General features: G+C 43.5%; 1 protein-coding gene across 6 annotated transcripts in view; it reads left to right on the forward strand.

The window, feature by feature from the left end:
* Window positions 1-16,724, forward strand: part of LOC142585676 (uncharacterized) — a 126,642-nt gene that overhangs the window by 49,649 nt on the left and 60,269 nt on the right. For 3 of the 6 annotated variants that reach the window (XR_012829121.1, XM_075696617.1, XM_075696633.1), the window contains exons 4-6: window positions 740-802; window positions 6,521-6,824; window positions 16,502-16,616. Coding sequence is in view for 5 of the 6 variants with exons in the window: in XM_075696617.1 (XP_075552732.1) it covers window positions 740-802; window positions 6,521-6,824; window positions 16,502-16,616 (482 nt within the window). In the remaining variant the exon portion in view is untranslated. The remainder of the gene's footprint in view (window positions 1-739; window positions 803-6,520; window positions 6,825-16,501; window positions 16,617-16,724) is intronic. The other 3 variants (XM_075696626.1, XM_075696655.1, XM_075696646.1) reach the window with 2 other exon arrangements.

Raw genomic sequence — 16,724 nt, forward strand, 5'->3', positions numbered from 1 at the left:
ATCTGCATATTGCATAAAAATATTATGTACTTGAAAGTTGCCTTATCAGTAAAGCATTAATTGTAGTTTACTTGCCATTATCTCTGAAGTCTTCAATAAATGTTTTCCTGTTTTTATATATGGCGCAGCAGTACTAAAGGTCGTCCTATAATACATCTGTTGCGTCATACTACAGGCCTTGTGTTGCAAGTTGCTTGTAGCACTAATTCTGTAAATATGTTCAATTATTACCAAACTTATAGTAGATTATTGGAATGCATCATGTAACCGCACAAAAAACAAGGGACAAAGAAGGAACACACACGACAGGCGCGGAACTTCAACTAAGGTTTACTCCGGGAAATGCCACATTGCCACATCCCACAGTGCTGCCCACAGTGCTGGAAATGCCACAGTGCTGCCGAATGTGGGATTTCCCGGAGTAAACCTTAGTTGAAGTTCCGCGCCTGTCTTGTGTGTTCCTTCTTTGTCCCTTGTTTTTTGTGCGGTTACATGATGCATTCCAATAACGACCACCAACTAGCCCGCTTATCCCTGTTAATTATAGTAGATTCTCTTGGGTGAGCAGGAGCACTCTCCAGGCATTTAAAAGTGGCCTTTTGTTTTTGCCTTGTGGAAATTTTAGTGCGTGCTCTGTGTCATGCAAAAGCTCTCTCCAACTGCAGTGATGGGTGGAGATGTGTACTGCAACAGCAAAGTACTAGATTTTGTAAGCAAACTATCAAACATTCCCTTCAAGAGTCATCTTCTGGCCATTGGCAATGGCATACCGATTATCCCAGTCCTCATCAAATCGCCAAAGGTGGCAAGCATTGTGCTTTGACAGCTTTTGGGAAGGAGATGACTTGGAAACACCGAGTGCTGTTCCTCTGCCAAAAATAGTTGAGAGATCCGTGATGAGCAAGACAGCTTTGGGGTGTGTGGCAGGAGGTCGTATCTTCAAGCCCCGAGATTTACCTTGTGTGTTTTTTCTTTCCTATCTTCTGTCTTTATTGCAATGCCGCAGCTTTCAATTAAACCTCATTGCTTGTAGCAGCCACTGAATCCTCTTATATCTTCTCATGCTGGTACTATAAGCCATTGAAGGAGCTTGGAACCGTACCAGTTTTTCTTGAGGTCTTTGATACTGCTGCGGTATTGCCATTGCAACATCACACTATGAGAAATAACTCACTACCTGTAATGAAACTTCACAAGCATTTGAATGCATGAACAGAGCTTCTGCTGGGTCCATATGAATGGCCTCTGCAACACTTTAGACACTCCAAAACTATGAGTTTGGAGATGAGTCATCCTCACCCTCCCGAGCTTCATGGTTCTAGGTAAGCAAAGCAAGCCCCACTGCAGAGCCCAGAGTCAGCATTGATCACTCTGCTGAGGACAGGTCAAGTACGCACATTTTCAGCGAGTGTTTGCCACATACACTGTCCTTTAGCACTGCCAAAGCAGACACTGCAGCCATTCTGGTCACGATTGGGATCGGGCGCATGCACACTGAGCAGTCAAGTTTGAATTATCTGGCGAGGACCAATTTCAGGATTGAAAGAATGCAAGCCTTGTCATATAGAAATGTGTGGGCATCTACCGGGACCTTTGGTCGAGATTGAACTAACAGAAAAGTTGAATTAATGAATGCCTACTTATATGCAGCCGTGGACTGTGTGCATATGAAGTTCTGCCAGCGGTGCCTTGAGCGTATAGTTTATAATTGCCTTTAGACTAATGATAAAGTGCATCTTATACTGCCCGAATCGGGACACCTACAATAATTTCGGCCTTGGTTTAATGAAAACAGTGCCATGCTTTATACTTTTTGGTACATGGCTATTTTTTTTACAAGCCATTCACTTGTATAGGCAAAAAAAAATGTATAATTAACTGCTTGTTTCATTTTATGAAATCCTAGTTATTTGTGATGATGCCACATTCTTAAACAAGCCCTGAAACGATTTTGACAATTTTTACAAATGTACGAAGTCGTTAAAGTAGGTCCTTCTGATTATTATGTGACACATTTAAGTGCTCCATGTAAAGCGTGTAATTTATTATAAGGTTTCAAAAATGGTCATTGCTACTGATTGCAGTGGCGCGGCACCCCTGAATTTTCAGCTGCCCCCTCACAATTGATGTGGTTAGCCCAATTGACACCAGTTCAGTGAGCTGTACGATTGGCTACCCAGGTTGAGTCATCAATTTTTCCAACTTTATGGTGAACAAATGTTGTTCGTAATAGTTGGAATGTTGAACTTGTTTCTATAGAAAGCAATGTAACAGAGAAAGAATACTAGACAACAGTTTATCACTACACTCAAGCACTTCTGGCACACAGCAAGTGACGTCTGCTTGTGTTCCAACATTCTCCGTGTTGATGCAAGCAGCGTGGTCACTGTCAGTCTCGAGCTTCCTTTTCATGAGCACCATGGATAACCCCTTGCTATGTTGTGAGCTGCAATTCTAGATATTGGCTGCAGCGCATCGGGCTGTCAGTAGATGATAGATACCAGCATCTGCACGTTTGCAGCCGTCACCATGCCAGAGGATTACTACCACAAGAGTTTTAACATGTCCGGTATTTGGGTAAATGCAAATGCAAGCGGACTGGGCATTTTACTGGATGAGCAGAGGCACAAACATGAACAGTCCTGCAAGGTGCAGCCACCTGGTGGCACAGAGCTCAATCAGACAAACACAGAGCTAATATAGCAGTCACCAAGTGTATTCTACTTTTCTGCTTGTGTACAGTTTCAGCAGCATCCTAATTGTGAACATGTGGTCTGTTTAAATGTTCAAAATGTTTTACACTTAATTACAGCAATATTAGCTTTGTGTTTGGCTGGTTGAGCTCTGCGCCACCAGGTGGCTGCACTATGCAGGCCGCTCACGTTTACGCTTCCGCCAATCTGTCAAAACATCCAGCTCGCCTGTGTTTACAGGAATACTGAACGCGCTTGGCACTGCGACAGAATGCTTTAAATGCACGCTGCTTGGATAGCTCTCTCAGGGTATCAACACCCTGGCGGCTAGCGGAGAGGTTGTAGAGGCTTCGTGCATTGGCTCCAAGACAACTGGAAGTAGATGACACGATGTCACATCATGACACAGAGCCAGTGAAGGTGGAGCTTAGCCCCAATTACTCAGGGAATGAGTTAAGCAGAAAAAGCATGGCTAGGGAGGAGGGTAACTTGTAATCGTCCGTAGCTCTTGTAATGAGATGCTTCACTTAAATTGTGGCGCTAATGTTTTACTGTAGCTGTACCCCACGCATCTGCAAAACTTGTCCCAACCATTTCTGGGGCCCTTTAACTCTTTCCTTACCGCACTTATAGTAATAGATCAATTTGATCTACAGTTTTTCTATGCACTGTTAAACATTTCTGTTGGAATTCTACTAGCACGTCATGCACCATCTTAAGTGGCGACTGAAGTTTAAATATTTGTCACTCATGAAAATTTTTGGCAAGAACAGCAACATAGGCTTGTTGGTTTTCCATCCTGGTGTTAACAGTGCAGAATGTAGACGCGGATACGAGACGAGAAGACGACACCTTGAGTGCTCATCTCATGTCCCTGTCTATGTTCTGTGCTGTTAACACCAGAATTTTTGGCAGATTGTGGAGCCTGGAAAAATAAAACTGACTGGAGATACCTTCAAAACTAGCCTCCAGTGCTCCTAGCACTTCCTCAATAACATGACGCAAAATTTGCGCTTTGGCCGACTTGGCAACACAATTGTTAAATGACAGCAGCAGTGAAGACTGACGTTTCTCTTGAGTTTTCTAGCTCTCTGATGTGATGTCAAAGGAACTGACAACCGATTTTTATGGTACCCATTTTATTAAGTGCAATGGAGAGCTTACCCTTCAATGTGTCTAATCATGAAGTGCTAATGCAGAAAACGCCGTGAAACATATTTTATCAGAATTTTTCGATCTGCAGTGAGGATGTAGTTCACTGGAAGCATGCTGAAAACGGTGATAGGTGAGTGCGATAGCGATGATACGCTGATATTAGTGGGAGGCAGACGGCAAGTGTGGCCATAGCTGTAACAAAGCACGAGTTTATCGAGTAGATGTTCATGTTTTCCGAATTGTTAAATTATTTCTGCGATAATCCCTATGTGTTTTCGTGGTTTTCTGTCCAACTGCTTAAATATTTAACCAGCCAGTTGAAACAAAAGCAGTCAGATCAAAAATAAAACGACTCCTTTACGCGTGACACGAAGTCCAGCATGTTGCCGTAGCAACGTGGGCATTCTTGATTCCCAAAGCATAGAGTAATTCACGCATGTCTAATAATATACTGACTGCAATTTTAAGCAATAATTATGTACTTAATAACAGTCGACTTATGTACAGTAATCTCGCAGAATACATCCGAAGTACCAAGATTTCACCGCCATGTCTCTCCACTTACTGGTTTTTGAGACCTTCTTTGCCAATTTAAAATTCTAATTCCTACTTAAATCGTGAACAGTGTGCGGGATTCTATCGCCATTAATCATGGTCATTTCATTTCCATCGTCTTGCAGCACATTCTGGGCAGTTGTCAGTCCCTTTAAACTGCTTTAATGATGTCTCAAACAGTAGATAATCATGAGTGTATGTTATTTTGATAATTGTATACATATAATATCAAGTGCAACATTATTTTCCCCACCACGGGCTGCTTTTATACATCAGTGCTTCAACAGCGCATGTACAAATTATGAGTAATCCTGCTCGTCATGTGGGGTTCTCACTCGCACAAGAACATGCAGTCAGCCTCAGACTGACCTTCAACTGAAGCTTGACTAGCTGTATAATCTCGTTCATTTTTAATGTTGCCTGTGCAAGTGCCCTTATTCAATACTGTACAATATTGTGCAACACTCCACATTACTGTACAGCACTGTACAGGAACTGAACAAAACCTGTGGAGGCTCCAGTGCCAGTTGAATGCACACTAGAGCATCTTGCTTGCGCAGAAAAGCTCATCTAATGCAATAATCAAGTATGTGGAAGTTTCTGCATATATTTTGGCCTGAAAACTATTGCTTCTTGAGCCTATAGGTTGCAGTAAAAAGCAAACCAGGTGCCTGCTGCAATGAGTATAAACAAATGCTCCCATTACAACAAAAACTTGCCTGTTTTCACATTTGCAAAGCTACTGCTTTCTTACATAGCATGGGCATCACTATTGTAGTAGTGATGCAAACTAATCTTCATAATTTTTTTTTGTCTGTGATCTGACTTGCAAAAGTTGGGAACTAGGAGCGAAATCCGTATTGTATATTTTAGAATTTTGTTTAATCTCAGTATTTATACTAAAAATCGCAAATTATTATTTTCATTCATGTTCCTTGAGGTGGACCCGCTGTGGTTGTTTAGTGGCTATGGCGTTGGGCTGCCAAGCATGAGGGCGTGGGATCGAATCCTGGCAACGGTCGCCACATTTTGATGACTACGAAATGTGAAAACTCTCGTGTACTTAGATTTAAGTGCACATTAAAGAACCCCCTGGTGATCTAAATTATTCTGGAGTCCCCCACCACAGTGTGCCTCATAATCAAATCGTGGTTTTGGCACGTAAAACCCCATAATTTAAGTAATTTTTTTCCCTTGAGGTGCTTCTTTAATGTTTCGCATAAGAATTCTCAAAAACTGCCTGAGCAGTTATTACCGCTTAACATTCATTCTGGAAACCAGTGATCAGGCTATCATGTTATGTATCACGGTATACGTTGTGACTACCATGTATTGAAACAAAACATTCACACATAAAAGCACCGAAAATGAGCACATTTTTAGTGGTAATGAAAGAGTTAAGACACTTCTTCATGCACTTAACTTAGTAGGTCATCACAACATTTATGCCAGCCTTGCTTGGCCTAAGAAACAGTGGAAAACCTTCAGAATTTATTGCTTTACATTTTTCTCAACTGCAGGAAGCAGTTGCTCCTGCTCTGTGCATCTTTGTACAACTTGCCAGTCATGAGTTTCTCGACTGTTGGCCTTTTTATATCCTGCAGGCATAATGAGAATCAGATTTGATTCTCCCAAAGTTTGGAACAGACCCCAGACAAAAACCTAGTCAGTAGCTTGACTGGGTCTGGAGCCCCTGGTCACCTGGCATCACATGGAAGCACGAAGTAACAAAAATGCATGACAGTGAAATAAAATGTACACACAAGTGGTCTATCGTACTGCCTAGTGTTTTCATGCAGCTAGTGCTAAATATGAAAATAAATGTAAAAACACATGGCATAATATTCAGAACAAAACAAAGGAAGATAGACTTAAACAAGAAAAACACAAGTACCACTCATGATTAAAAACACAAAAAAGGTATTATAATGCAAATGCACACATACACAATTATTTTAAAGAGTATCTATACTATGCTATAGTAATAGATGGTACCTGTTTGAAAATCCAGTTAGAGCTCTGGACATTAAGTGTACCTTTTATTCAAATAGTTATGCCCACTACGAGCTTTGAGCATTTCATGCTTTTCTTTTTCTCTCGGTTCTTTAAACTTCTAGGACATGCAGAGTGAAGCAGGGTCTCCAGTCATACCTAAGCTTCAGGAAAGTGGTCGTACAAGAAAAGGCAAAATGGATGCATGCAGTGAAAGTGAGCATCAAGTACTCGAATTAAAGCTTCTGAAAAGTGGTCAGACAAAGAGTAGTAGGGATGCACAGTGTGGAACAGAGTCGCCAATCATACTCAAGCTTCAGGAAAGTGCTCAAGCAAAGAAGCCCAGAATGGACAAGCATGACCTGCCAGAGTCTTCAGCCATAGCCAAGCTTCAAGAACGTGCTCAAAGGAAGAAGCGCAAAAAAGCCAGTTTGTACACTTTTATTCTTTTGATTGTGCATGCTATTTTAACTAAAAACCCTGTATTTGCTACATAACTATATCTATCCATGTATTCTGCTAACATTTGATTAAGCTTCATGTGTCAAAATCCTGGTGTCCCTCAAGCCAGGTTTTCAGTAAACATATGCTCGTATCAAGATGAGTTTGAACAGTGCCTCCTGTAAACACGCTCCTAGAACACGAGGGTTGTCTCTGGTCGGCTATTGTCCTTTTTTTTTTTCAAATATTGTACTAAACTTATTTTCAATCTAAATTGTTGTAGCTCTGAAAGTAGTCTGTGCTTACATATGTTTTAAAACAAAGCTTTCTGTGCCTGTTCCTTCGACTTTTGCACTGCTGCTGCGGCTGCTGTGTTCTTGCACGCCACGTCGGGGGGTGGTTCAGAGTTTGTATATGCATGGCAGAAAGGAAAGTCAATGCGAAAAACTCGTTTGGACCTTTCCATCGCGTCGGATGTGCACAATGCCCTCTGGTGCACCTTGGGTGTCGCCACATTAGTCTCTTTACAGCTGTAATTATCTGTGACCCCCCCTCAAAAGCATTGCAGAAACTGCATTGCTTACCTGAAAACTATTGCTTCGTGAGCCTAAAGAACGCAGTAAAAAACAAATAAGGTGCTTGCTGCAATGAGTAAAAAACAAATGCTCCCATTACAATATATTACCTATTTTCACATTTGCGAAGCTACTGCTTTCTTGTGTAGCATTGACATCACTATGGCTAGTATTGATGCCAACAAGCCTTTTTCTTTTCCTGCATGATCTGACTTGCAAAACCCCGCAGGGGCGTCTGCGTCAGCAGGCGTTTCGTGTGTTGCGACACCACGGACCCGAGCTCACGAGGGTTGGACCCTCCCGCGTGTAGCTGTGCGCGGCTTAGCCGTGTCCGGGGAAAAGGGGATCCTGGGGGTTGAGCCAATGCCGGGTGTTTGGACCTTTACGGCCCCTCGGCGGCGGCAACACACTCCTTTGGCCTCGGCTTCACGTAGACGGCACCCCCGGACTGACCCACCCGGGGGAAATCGGTAGTTGCCTTTTCCTGTCTCTCTCTTCCTCTAATCTTCGTCTTTCTCTTACTTTTCATCTTTCCTGTCTTCTCCTAGCTTCCACTTACTTCCAATTTTTCCAGGCAGCAAGGGTTAACCTTGTGTGAATAACCAACCTAGGTTATCTCATATTTGGTTATAGCGATAACGTAAAGCTGGCGTTTGCAGGACCTGTTTTTACAGTCCCTGTAATGTCCCCTTGTAGGGCTCCATGATGGGTGGCTGGCGTTGTTGCCGAAAATTCAATTCCTTTATGGCTAGCTCCTTCCCTCCGCTTCCTGATTGCCCTCACAAAAGAGGGCGCACCGATGAAGTTTTCCAGTTCCTTGGACGACAAAGACCAAACTTCCCACGATACCATGTGATCCACTCAGAAAAATCCGATAAACAAGTACGAAACATTTCCCCTTTTCTAGTTTCCAAGTCCTTAACTGATGTCCTTGGTCCAGGCTACAAGGTATCAAGGCTGGCAAGTGGTGATCTCCTGTTAGAGCTCCATGATCAGAAACAGTACGATAAGTTGCCCAGTCTAGTATCATTTGGAGATGTTCCATTAACAGTGACTCCACACCGCACTCTCAACACCACCCGCGGCGTTGTCTCGGATGACGATTTGCTCCAGCTGACAGAGGCTGAGCTCCTGGAGGGCTTCAGTTATCAGAATGTTGTCAATGTGAGAAGAATTAAGATAAGAAGGGATGGAAAAGAAATTCAAACAAAGCACCTGATACTCACATTCGGTTCAAGTAGTCTGCCCGAGTCTGTAGAGGCCGGGTACATCAAGCTCCGTGTCAGACCATATGTGCCAAATCCTCTAAGATGCTTCAAATGCCAGCGTTTTGGCCACAGCTCGCAGAGCTGCCGAGGCCGCCAAACATGCGCCAAATGCAGTGCCCTTGAACACGCCACTGAAGCTTGTGCGAACACTCTCCACTGTGTAAACTGTGATGGGGAGCACGCCGCGTACTCGCGGTCGTGCCCATCGTGGAAAAAAGAAAAGGAAATTGTAACAATAAAAGTAAAGGAAAATATAAGTTTCAAGGAGGCACGTAGGCGGGTATCGTACCTGCCCAGGAAAACCTTTGCCGATGTGGCGCGTCAGGGGGCAGCGTCACAACGGCCTCCGGCGGCTGTCCGACCCACAGTCAGTGAGTCGGCAGTCACGCCATCTGCCCCCACGGTGGTTGCAGCTAGCGCTGCTCCGCCAACCGAGCAGACGGAGCCATCGACCCCGAAGGTGGGCGCAGCCGAGGCTGCCCCAACCGTCGAGGCCCCCTCCAGCGCTGGCAACGGCCAGCGCAGCCAAATCCCTCAGGGTGCCCCATCGACCTCCGGGCTGGTGGGCGCAGGGGTCTTGCCCTCCAAGGCGGGACCCTCCCTGACAACATCTCGCTCGCAAGAGCATGTGTCCTGCGCCTCACAAGAGGCAATGGACACTACACCTGTCCTCACGGCGCGCCAAGCGCCTAAGGAGCGGCGAGGCTCCCTCGAACGCTCCAGAAAGGGTAGAACCCCCGTTACAGGGCCTCGAAAGGGCTCTGTAATATAAGGCATCCACTCCATTTCCGTAAACACAGCACCAATTTACCTTAAACATGGATACACAAATCATTCAATGGAACATCAGAGGTCTCCTTAGAAACCTTGATGATTTGCAAGAACTCATCCACAAACATAATCCAAAAGTGCTGTGTTTACAGGAAACACACTTAAAATCTAAACACACAAACTTTCTCCGTACGTATGTTACGTTTCGCAAAGATCGCGATGATGCCGTCGCATCATCGGGTGGTGTTGCGATTCTCACTCATAAAGGTATAGCATGTCAACCTTTACAGCTACAAACGCCCCTTGAAGCAGTGGCGGTTCGAGTTGTCCTACTAAACAAACTCATCACCATTTGCTCCCTTTACATACCCCCGCATTACCAACTGAACAAACATGAATTTCACTCCTTGACCGATCAATTGCCAGAACCTTATGCTGTTCTTGGCGATTTCAATGCGCACAGCTCCTTGTGGGGCGACTCTCGTATAGATGCGCGAGGTCGCCTTGTTGAACAGTTCCTTTTTTCTTCTGGAGCGTGCCTTCTCAATAAGAAAGAACCCACATATTACTCTCTTGCAAACCGATCCTTTTCATCAATAGATCTTAGTATAGCCTCCCCGTCTTTACTGCTCGAACTTGAATGGGAAGTTGCCAACAACCCTTACAGCAGCGACCACTTCCCTATACTGCTAAGATCACATAAAGAAAACGAATATCCACCACACGCTCCTAGGTGGAAGATTGAGACAGCTGATTGGGAGAAATTTCGATCTCTTACTAGTATCTCATGGGCTGACATGTCTTCGTTAGAAATTGATGCTGCAGTGGAGTTTCTCACAGCCTTCATAATAGAAGCCGCATATAAATGCATATCACAAGTAAATGGCTTGGCATGTAAACGGCGTGTCCCGTGGTGGAACGACGATTGTAGGATCGCTCGAAAGAAACAAAACAAAGCGTGGGGGTTGCTACGCGCCTCCCCCACTGCGGAGAATCTCATCAATTTTAAAAAAGTAAAATCACAAGGCAGGCGAACCCGCCGACAGGCCAGAAGAGACAGTTGGCAGAAGTTTTTATCGGGTATAAACACGTATACAGATGAGGCCAAAGTCTGGAACAGGGTAAATAGCATAAGAGGGCGACAAACATACTCCCTCCCTTTGGTAAACACACATGGCGATACCCTGCAAGACCAGGCTGATGCTCTGGGTGAACACTTCGAGCGCGTGTCTAGCTCCACTCACTATTCAGAGAACTTCCTTAAATATAAAGAAATAGAAGAACTCAAGCCTCTGAATCGGAAGTGCACGCCAAACGATCCTTATAATCGCCCTTTTACCATTGCTGAACTTAAAGCCTCCTTGTCATTATGTCGGAGCTCTGCACCGGGCCCCGATAGAATCTTGTATGATATGCTTAAACACCTGCACTCCGACACAAAAATCACGCTACTTACACTTCTGAATGCTATCTGGGCTGCTGGATATCTCCCATCGAAGTGGAAGGAGGCTATTGTGATCCCTGTTTTGAAGCATGGTAAAGACACTTCATTGCTCACTAGCTACCGTCCCATAGCGCTTACAAGCTGCCTCTGTAAGCTTTTCGAAAAAATGATCAATCGCCGTCTGATACATCTCCTAGAGTCTAGTAAAATGCTTGACCCATTTCAATGCGGTTTTAGGGAAGGGCGATCTACAACCGACCATCTCGTGCGCATCGAAGCGAGCATTCGCGATGCCTTCGTACACAAACAATCTTTCTTATCTGTATTTCTGGATATGGAAAAAGCATACGACACAACCTGGCGGTACGGAATCCTGCGCGACCTTTCAGTGCTGGGCATCCGCGGCAATATGTTAACTATCATAGAGAGCTACCTAGAGAACCGTACATTTCGGGTGAGAATAGGTCCTGCACTGTCGCGTACATTCATACAGGAAACTGGGGTACCCCAGGGTGGCGTACTCAGCTGCACGCTCTTTGTCGTAAAGATGAACACGCTTCGGGCATCATTACCACCAGCTATTTTTTATTCCGTCTATGTAGACGATATACAAATAGGCTTCAAATCCTGCAACCTCACAGTCTGCGAGAGACAGGTACAGCAGGCCCTAAACAAGGTGTCCATGTGGGCAGACCAAAATGGATTTAAAATCAACCCCCAGAAAAGTTCCTGCGTTCTCTTCACAAGAAAGAGAGGCCTTGTCCCAGATCCTTTTCTAGCGCTGGGCGGACAACAAATTCCTTTTAACAAAGAGCACAAATTTCTAGGTGTTATACTTGACTCCAAGCTTACCTTCATTCCACACCTAAAATGTCTAAAAACAAAATGTCTAAAAACAATGAACCTACTTAAAATCCTATCCCACACAACATGGGGTAGCGACAGGAAATGCCTGTTGAACCTTTACAGGAGCCTAGTTCGATCACGAATAGACTATGGTGCCGTAGTATATCACTCTGCCGCCCCGAGTGCACTAAAAATGTTAGACCCCGTTCACCATCTGGGAATCCGCCTGGCCACTGGCGCATTTAGAACAAGCCCTGTTGAAAGTCTGTATGTCGAGTCCGATGAGTGGTCACTCCATTTTCGGAGAACATACATCAGCTTTAACTACTTCCTGAAAGTGCGCTCTAATAAGGAACATCCGTGTTTCACAACCATTAACGAATTGTCGTGTGAAACACTTTTTCGTAATAGACCCTCTTTGAGATTACCTTTCTCAATACGTGTAAGAGAACTTGGCGAAGAAATGGACGTCCCATTTCTGGAACATCGCCTAATGCCTGCTGTTAAGCTAATACCGCCCTGGCAGTGGCAGGTGATAGAATGTGACGTATCGTTTCTAAAGGTCACAAAGCACGCTCCTGAGCTTGAAATTATCATGCATTTCCGGGAGCTTCAATTGAAGTACTCCTGCTCCGAGTTTAAACAGACGCATCAAAATCACATGCTGGCGTATCCTACGCTGCTGTTGGGCCCTCTTTTACTGATTCTGACGTGTTGAACCCCGTAACAAGTATCTTCACTGCAGAAGTCTACGCAGTACTGTGTGCAGTAAAACATATAAAGAAACTGAAACTGGACAAAGCCATCATATTCACAGACTCGTTAAGCCTTGTAAAAGCACTCACTTCTTCTCAAAAGCATACTAATCCTGTCTTCAATGAACTCTACTCACTCTTATGTAACATCTACTTATCACATAGGCATGTAGTAATATGCTGGGTTCCTGGCCATAGAGGAATCGAGGGAAATGTGCTTGCCGACGAGATCGCCAAATCAGTAGCATCGCAAGGTATTCGTTCTGCTGCTGTCCCTGCCACAGACATGAAGCCTTTTCTAAGACACAAACTCCGAAGCCACTGGCAACGCTTGTGGGATACAGGAACAAGTAATAAGCTTCACCTAATTAAGCCGAAGCTAGGTCCCTAGCACCCAACTACGAAAATACGAAAAACAGATGTCCTATTCACAAGACTGAGAATAGGACACACATTTGGCACTCACAACTTTCTCTTGTCCGGTAATGAGCCTCCAACCTGCGGCAGATGTGGCGATCGGCTGACCGTCCTCCATGTCTTGCTGGAGTGCCGGGAAGCCAAAAGAGACAGGAGGAAACATTTCTCGTTTGCATACCGCCATTGTATTCCCCTGCATCCGGCTATGTTTCTTGGTGAAGAACCGCTCTTTAAGACCACAGCAGTCCTCGCTTTCTTAAAAGATGTTGTACTACATGTTATAAGCCCATTCATTTCGTAGCGCGTCCTCTTTCCGTAGGATATCGCTAGGATAGATTCTCTGTATAGCACATGCCTCTCGGCCCTTGCGTTTCAAGGGCTCTGGCGAGGCAGTAGTGCTTTTAGACAATTTTAGCATCTCACATATTTTATATAATGCATCATTATTTCTTAATGCATTTTAGTGATCATAGTACACGTCATTAATCATTGCCATAATTTTATTACGTGTAATTTTTATGCAATTTGCACCAACTCTTTTAGGCCCCTTTACAGCCACGTCACATTAAATTCACAAAACCCATCAGACCACGACATATTAAATACCGCTAGCATGGCGCTCTTTGGCCACACCTGGCCCTTGCGCCATTAAACCACAAACATCATCTGACTTGCAAAATTTGGAAAATAGACACTAGGTGCACATTGTTTGTTTCAGATTTTCTTTTAAGTGCTTATACTTAGAAGAGCAAATAGTTCCTTTCGTTCTTGTTCCTTGAGGTGCTTCTTTAATGTTTCACATAAATCTCAAAATTGTCTGAGCAATTATTACTCCTACACATCAATTCAAAACACCAGTGATCAGACTAAAATTCTATGTATCCCAGTATACGTTGCAACTACTATGTCGAAATAAAATGTTCAAAACTTACAAGTACCAGAAATGAGCATATTGCTAGCAGTAAAAAAAGGAGTTGAAGAAGTGCCTAGTTCGTACCTTTAAAATGTTCAGGGTAAGCAGTGCAAAATGACTAGAAACAAATGTGATAGAGCATTACTTTACTGCGCCTATTTGTATGAATACCATGTGGTGCTGTTAGTCAGTGTAGATGAATGTTTTACAGAGTATGCAGTTAAAGCAACACAGTAGTTTGAAGTGTATTAAATGGCCCCTAAACCACTGAGTTGGAATGTGAACAAGCAGTTTCTCTCACCTTCGCTACCCTCCCCGAGGTGCTTTCTTCTTGCTGCGTGCTTCTGTAGAAGACATGGGGACACACTACGTTGGTACCAAACATACTGGCGAGCGAGCGGTTTCTCTCTCAGCTTAGCTACCCTTCCCCGGGTGCTCTTCTTGTTGTGTACTTTTCTAGAAGACACATGGATATTACATCAGTGCCGAACGTACTGGCAAATGGGTGGTTTCTCTCACCTTCACTAACCTCCCTCCAGGTGCTCTTTTCTTCTTGCCGTGTACTTCTCTAGAAAACACATAGGCACTACATCAGTACCGAATGTCACACTGGAATTCTTTTTTGTTTGACCATACCATCAACTTCCACTTATCAGCATGCTTTGACTACATACTGTTGCCACTGCCCGTGCAGTGCAGAACATCCTATGTGAGGTAAAATTACCTGGTGGCACATGACTGTCAATGAGCCGACGAAAAAGAGCAGTTGTGCAATTGTATGGCAAAGACATGCTGGCAGATAGAGTGGAACTGATGTCCCTCGTATATGGATCAATTGACAGCCTTCACCCTGGTGGTGCTATCAAGCATTATCCACTTGCTTAAATGATATTGTGCGACATAAAAACGACACGGACGTGAAAGAAGACGACACACCAAGCGCTTGGTGTGTCGTCTTCTTTCACGTCCGTGTCGTTTTTATGTCGCGCAATATCATTTAAGCAATGGATTACCAACTTGCCCGGAATGCTGCTCTCATTATCCACTTACCAGAGGTGGTTTTTAAAAAGGGAACCAGCATTTGCGGTGGCTACCGTGGTAACAAAAAATAATGTATGAATGATTGTCATGTATTGCTTGTGCTTTGAGCAAGGATAAGGGTATCTGAGAGGCTCAATTTTTTTTATTTACAACCATATGAAGAAATGGACGATGTAGCCACAGAAAGCATTGGGGAAATCAATTATGTTGAATTGAAATGTATAAGATAAATGAAAGTAGACAAAACAGTAACTTGCCACAGGTTGGAGCCGAAGCCATATGTTTCTTGTACATGTTTCTGAAGCATGCATAAAGCCTTTGTGTAACTGGTTCTGCACACATTCTTTCTTCATAAGCTGCATTCTCAACTTATTTCATCTACAGTAGAATCTAAGTGATCCAAATCTTAAAGGACTCTACAAAGATTTGTACCATCGCAAATTCATATTATCTAATGCAAAATTAAAAGTAAACAGTGAAGTAAAGGGCATGCATTGTTTTTATTTCTAGTCAATACTTTCAGTAACAAAAATTGATACTCAATTGGGGCTTTCTCTCCTTATCATTATGGCACATAAAAATATACACATTCGCTCATATTGCCAGAGTTGAGTGTTCCATGAGTTGTCTGATGAATAAAGTGTTTCAGCCATCAGTAGGACCTGCTGGTTAAGCTTGTAGCCACTTGTACTGTCACTATTGTTCCTTTTGGGCTTCAACTTTGTCAACAATGCCCTCAACTTTCCCAAATGAAGAAGCAGCGAGATCACCACCAAGGTTATACACTAATGCTTCTGTCTCAAATTCTCAATCTTCAATCATCTAATTCTCCACTGAGCAGTGGAGACTCGCCAGATGAACCTAAATATGCATACTAGCTGAACCTGTTTGAAATGGTGGCTGCACTTGCATCACTGCATAGCATATCATTGTGTGGCATCCAACATGCCTAGTTGAGTGCTCTTCCTAGTAATGCTTGTGGAGACTGCAATAAGATCATGATTCCTTTGAAACTACATCCAACATTTTGCTATGTGCCAGCGCTGGTGGCAGTGCCTTGTGCATACCTGGCAGCTGGGCTTTGTATAATCCACCATAGCCCAATAAAGCATTTGCTTCATTCCAAATGTGGCATATTGTACCTAATCTGATCTGGTTGGTACTCGTTAAAAAATTCATATTCCTAAATTTGCGGCAGGTATGTTTGTATAATGAGATTCTACTGTATTTTGATACATTTATGGCTGGCATCTCTATTAAGCTGACTTTGTTGTTTTGTTTCTATCTAGAATGTGCTTACTACAGGGATTATTCATTCACTTCAATGCTTGTCTCAAACCATCTTGATATTAACTTGTTGGTGAAATTAATATAAATGCTATATTATTTCAGAACAAATAAATATTTTTTAAATGTTTATTTCACCTATGCCTTGTTTTCGTTGTAAAGCATGGGAGCAGTGGGAAATTTAACATTACAGAATTTTACAGCTGCCAGTTGTGCTTGTGGGCTGTACGTGCACATATTCTGCATTGCTTTTACTATATAGTGGTAAAGGCACACTTATATACTTAGTGGGTAGAACAAGGGAAAGAAAGACACTCACTCACCAATGTGCTGTGGTTGTCCTTGCAGAGGTTTGGGTTCGAGTTCAACTATATGACCAGCCTAATGGAAGGCGCTCAAAAGCCGATGTGAACATGTACGACATCTATCTTACACTTGCACTTGAAATAATTGAAGAGAACAGGTAAGTTGCTTTGGCTGTATTCAATTTGTGGCCACTTTTCTCACTTACAGTTATGTGGCCTATCAATATTTCAAGGGGCACTAAAGGGAAAAATAGTTTTAGCTGTAT

Source organism: Dermacentor variabilis, chromosome 1 (genome assembly GCF_050947875.1).
Source record: "Dermacentor variabilis isolate Ectoservices chromosome 1, ASM5094787v1, whole genome shotgun sequence".
Lineage (NCBI taxonomy): Eukaryota > Metazoa > Arthropoda > Arachnida > Ixodida > Ixodidae > Dermacentor > Dermacentor variabilis.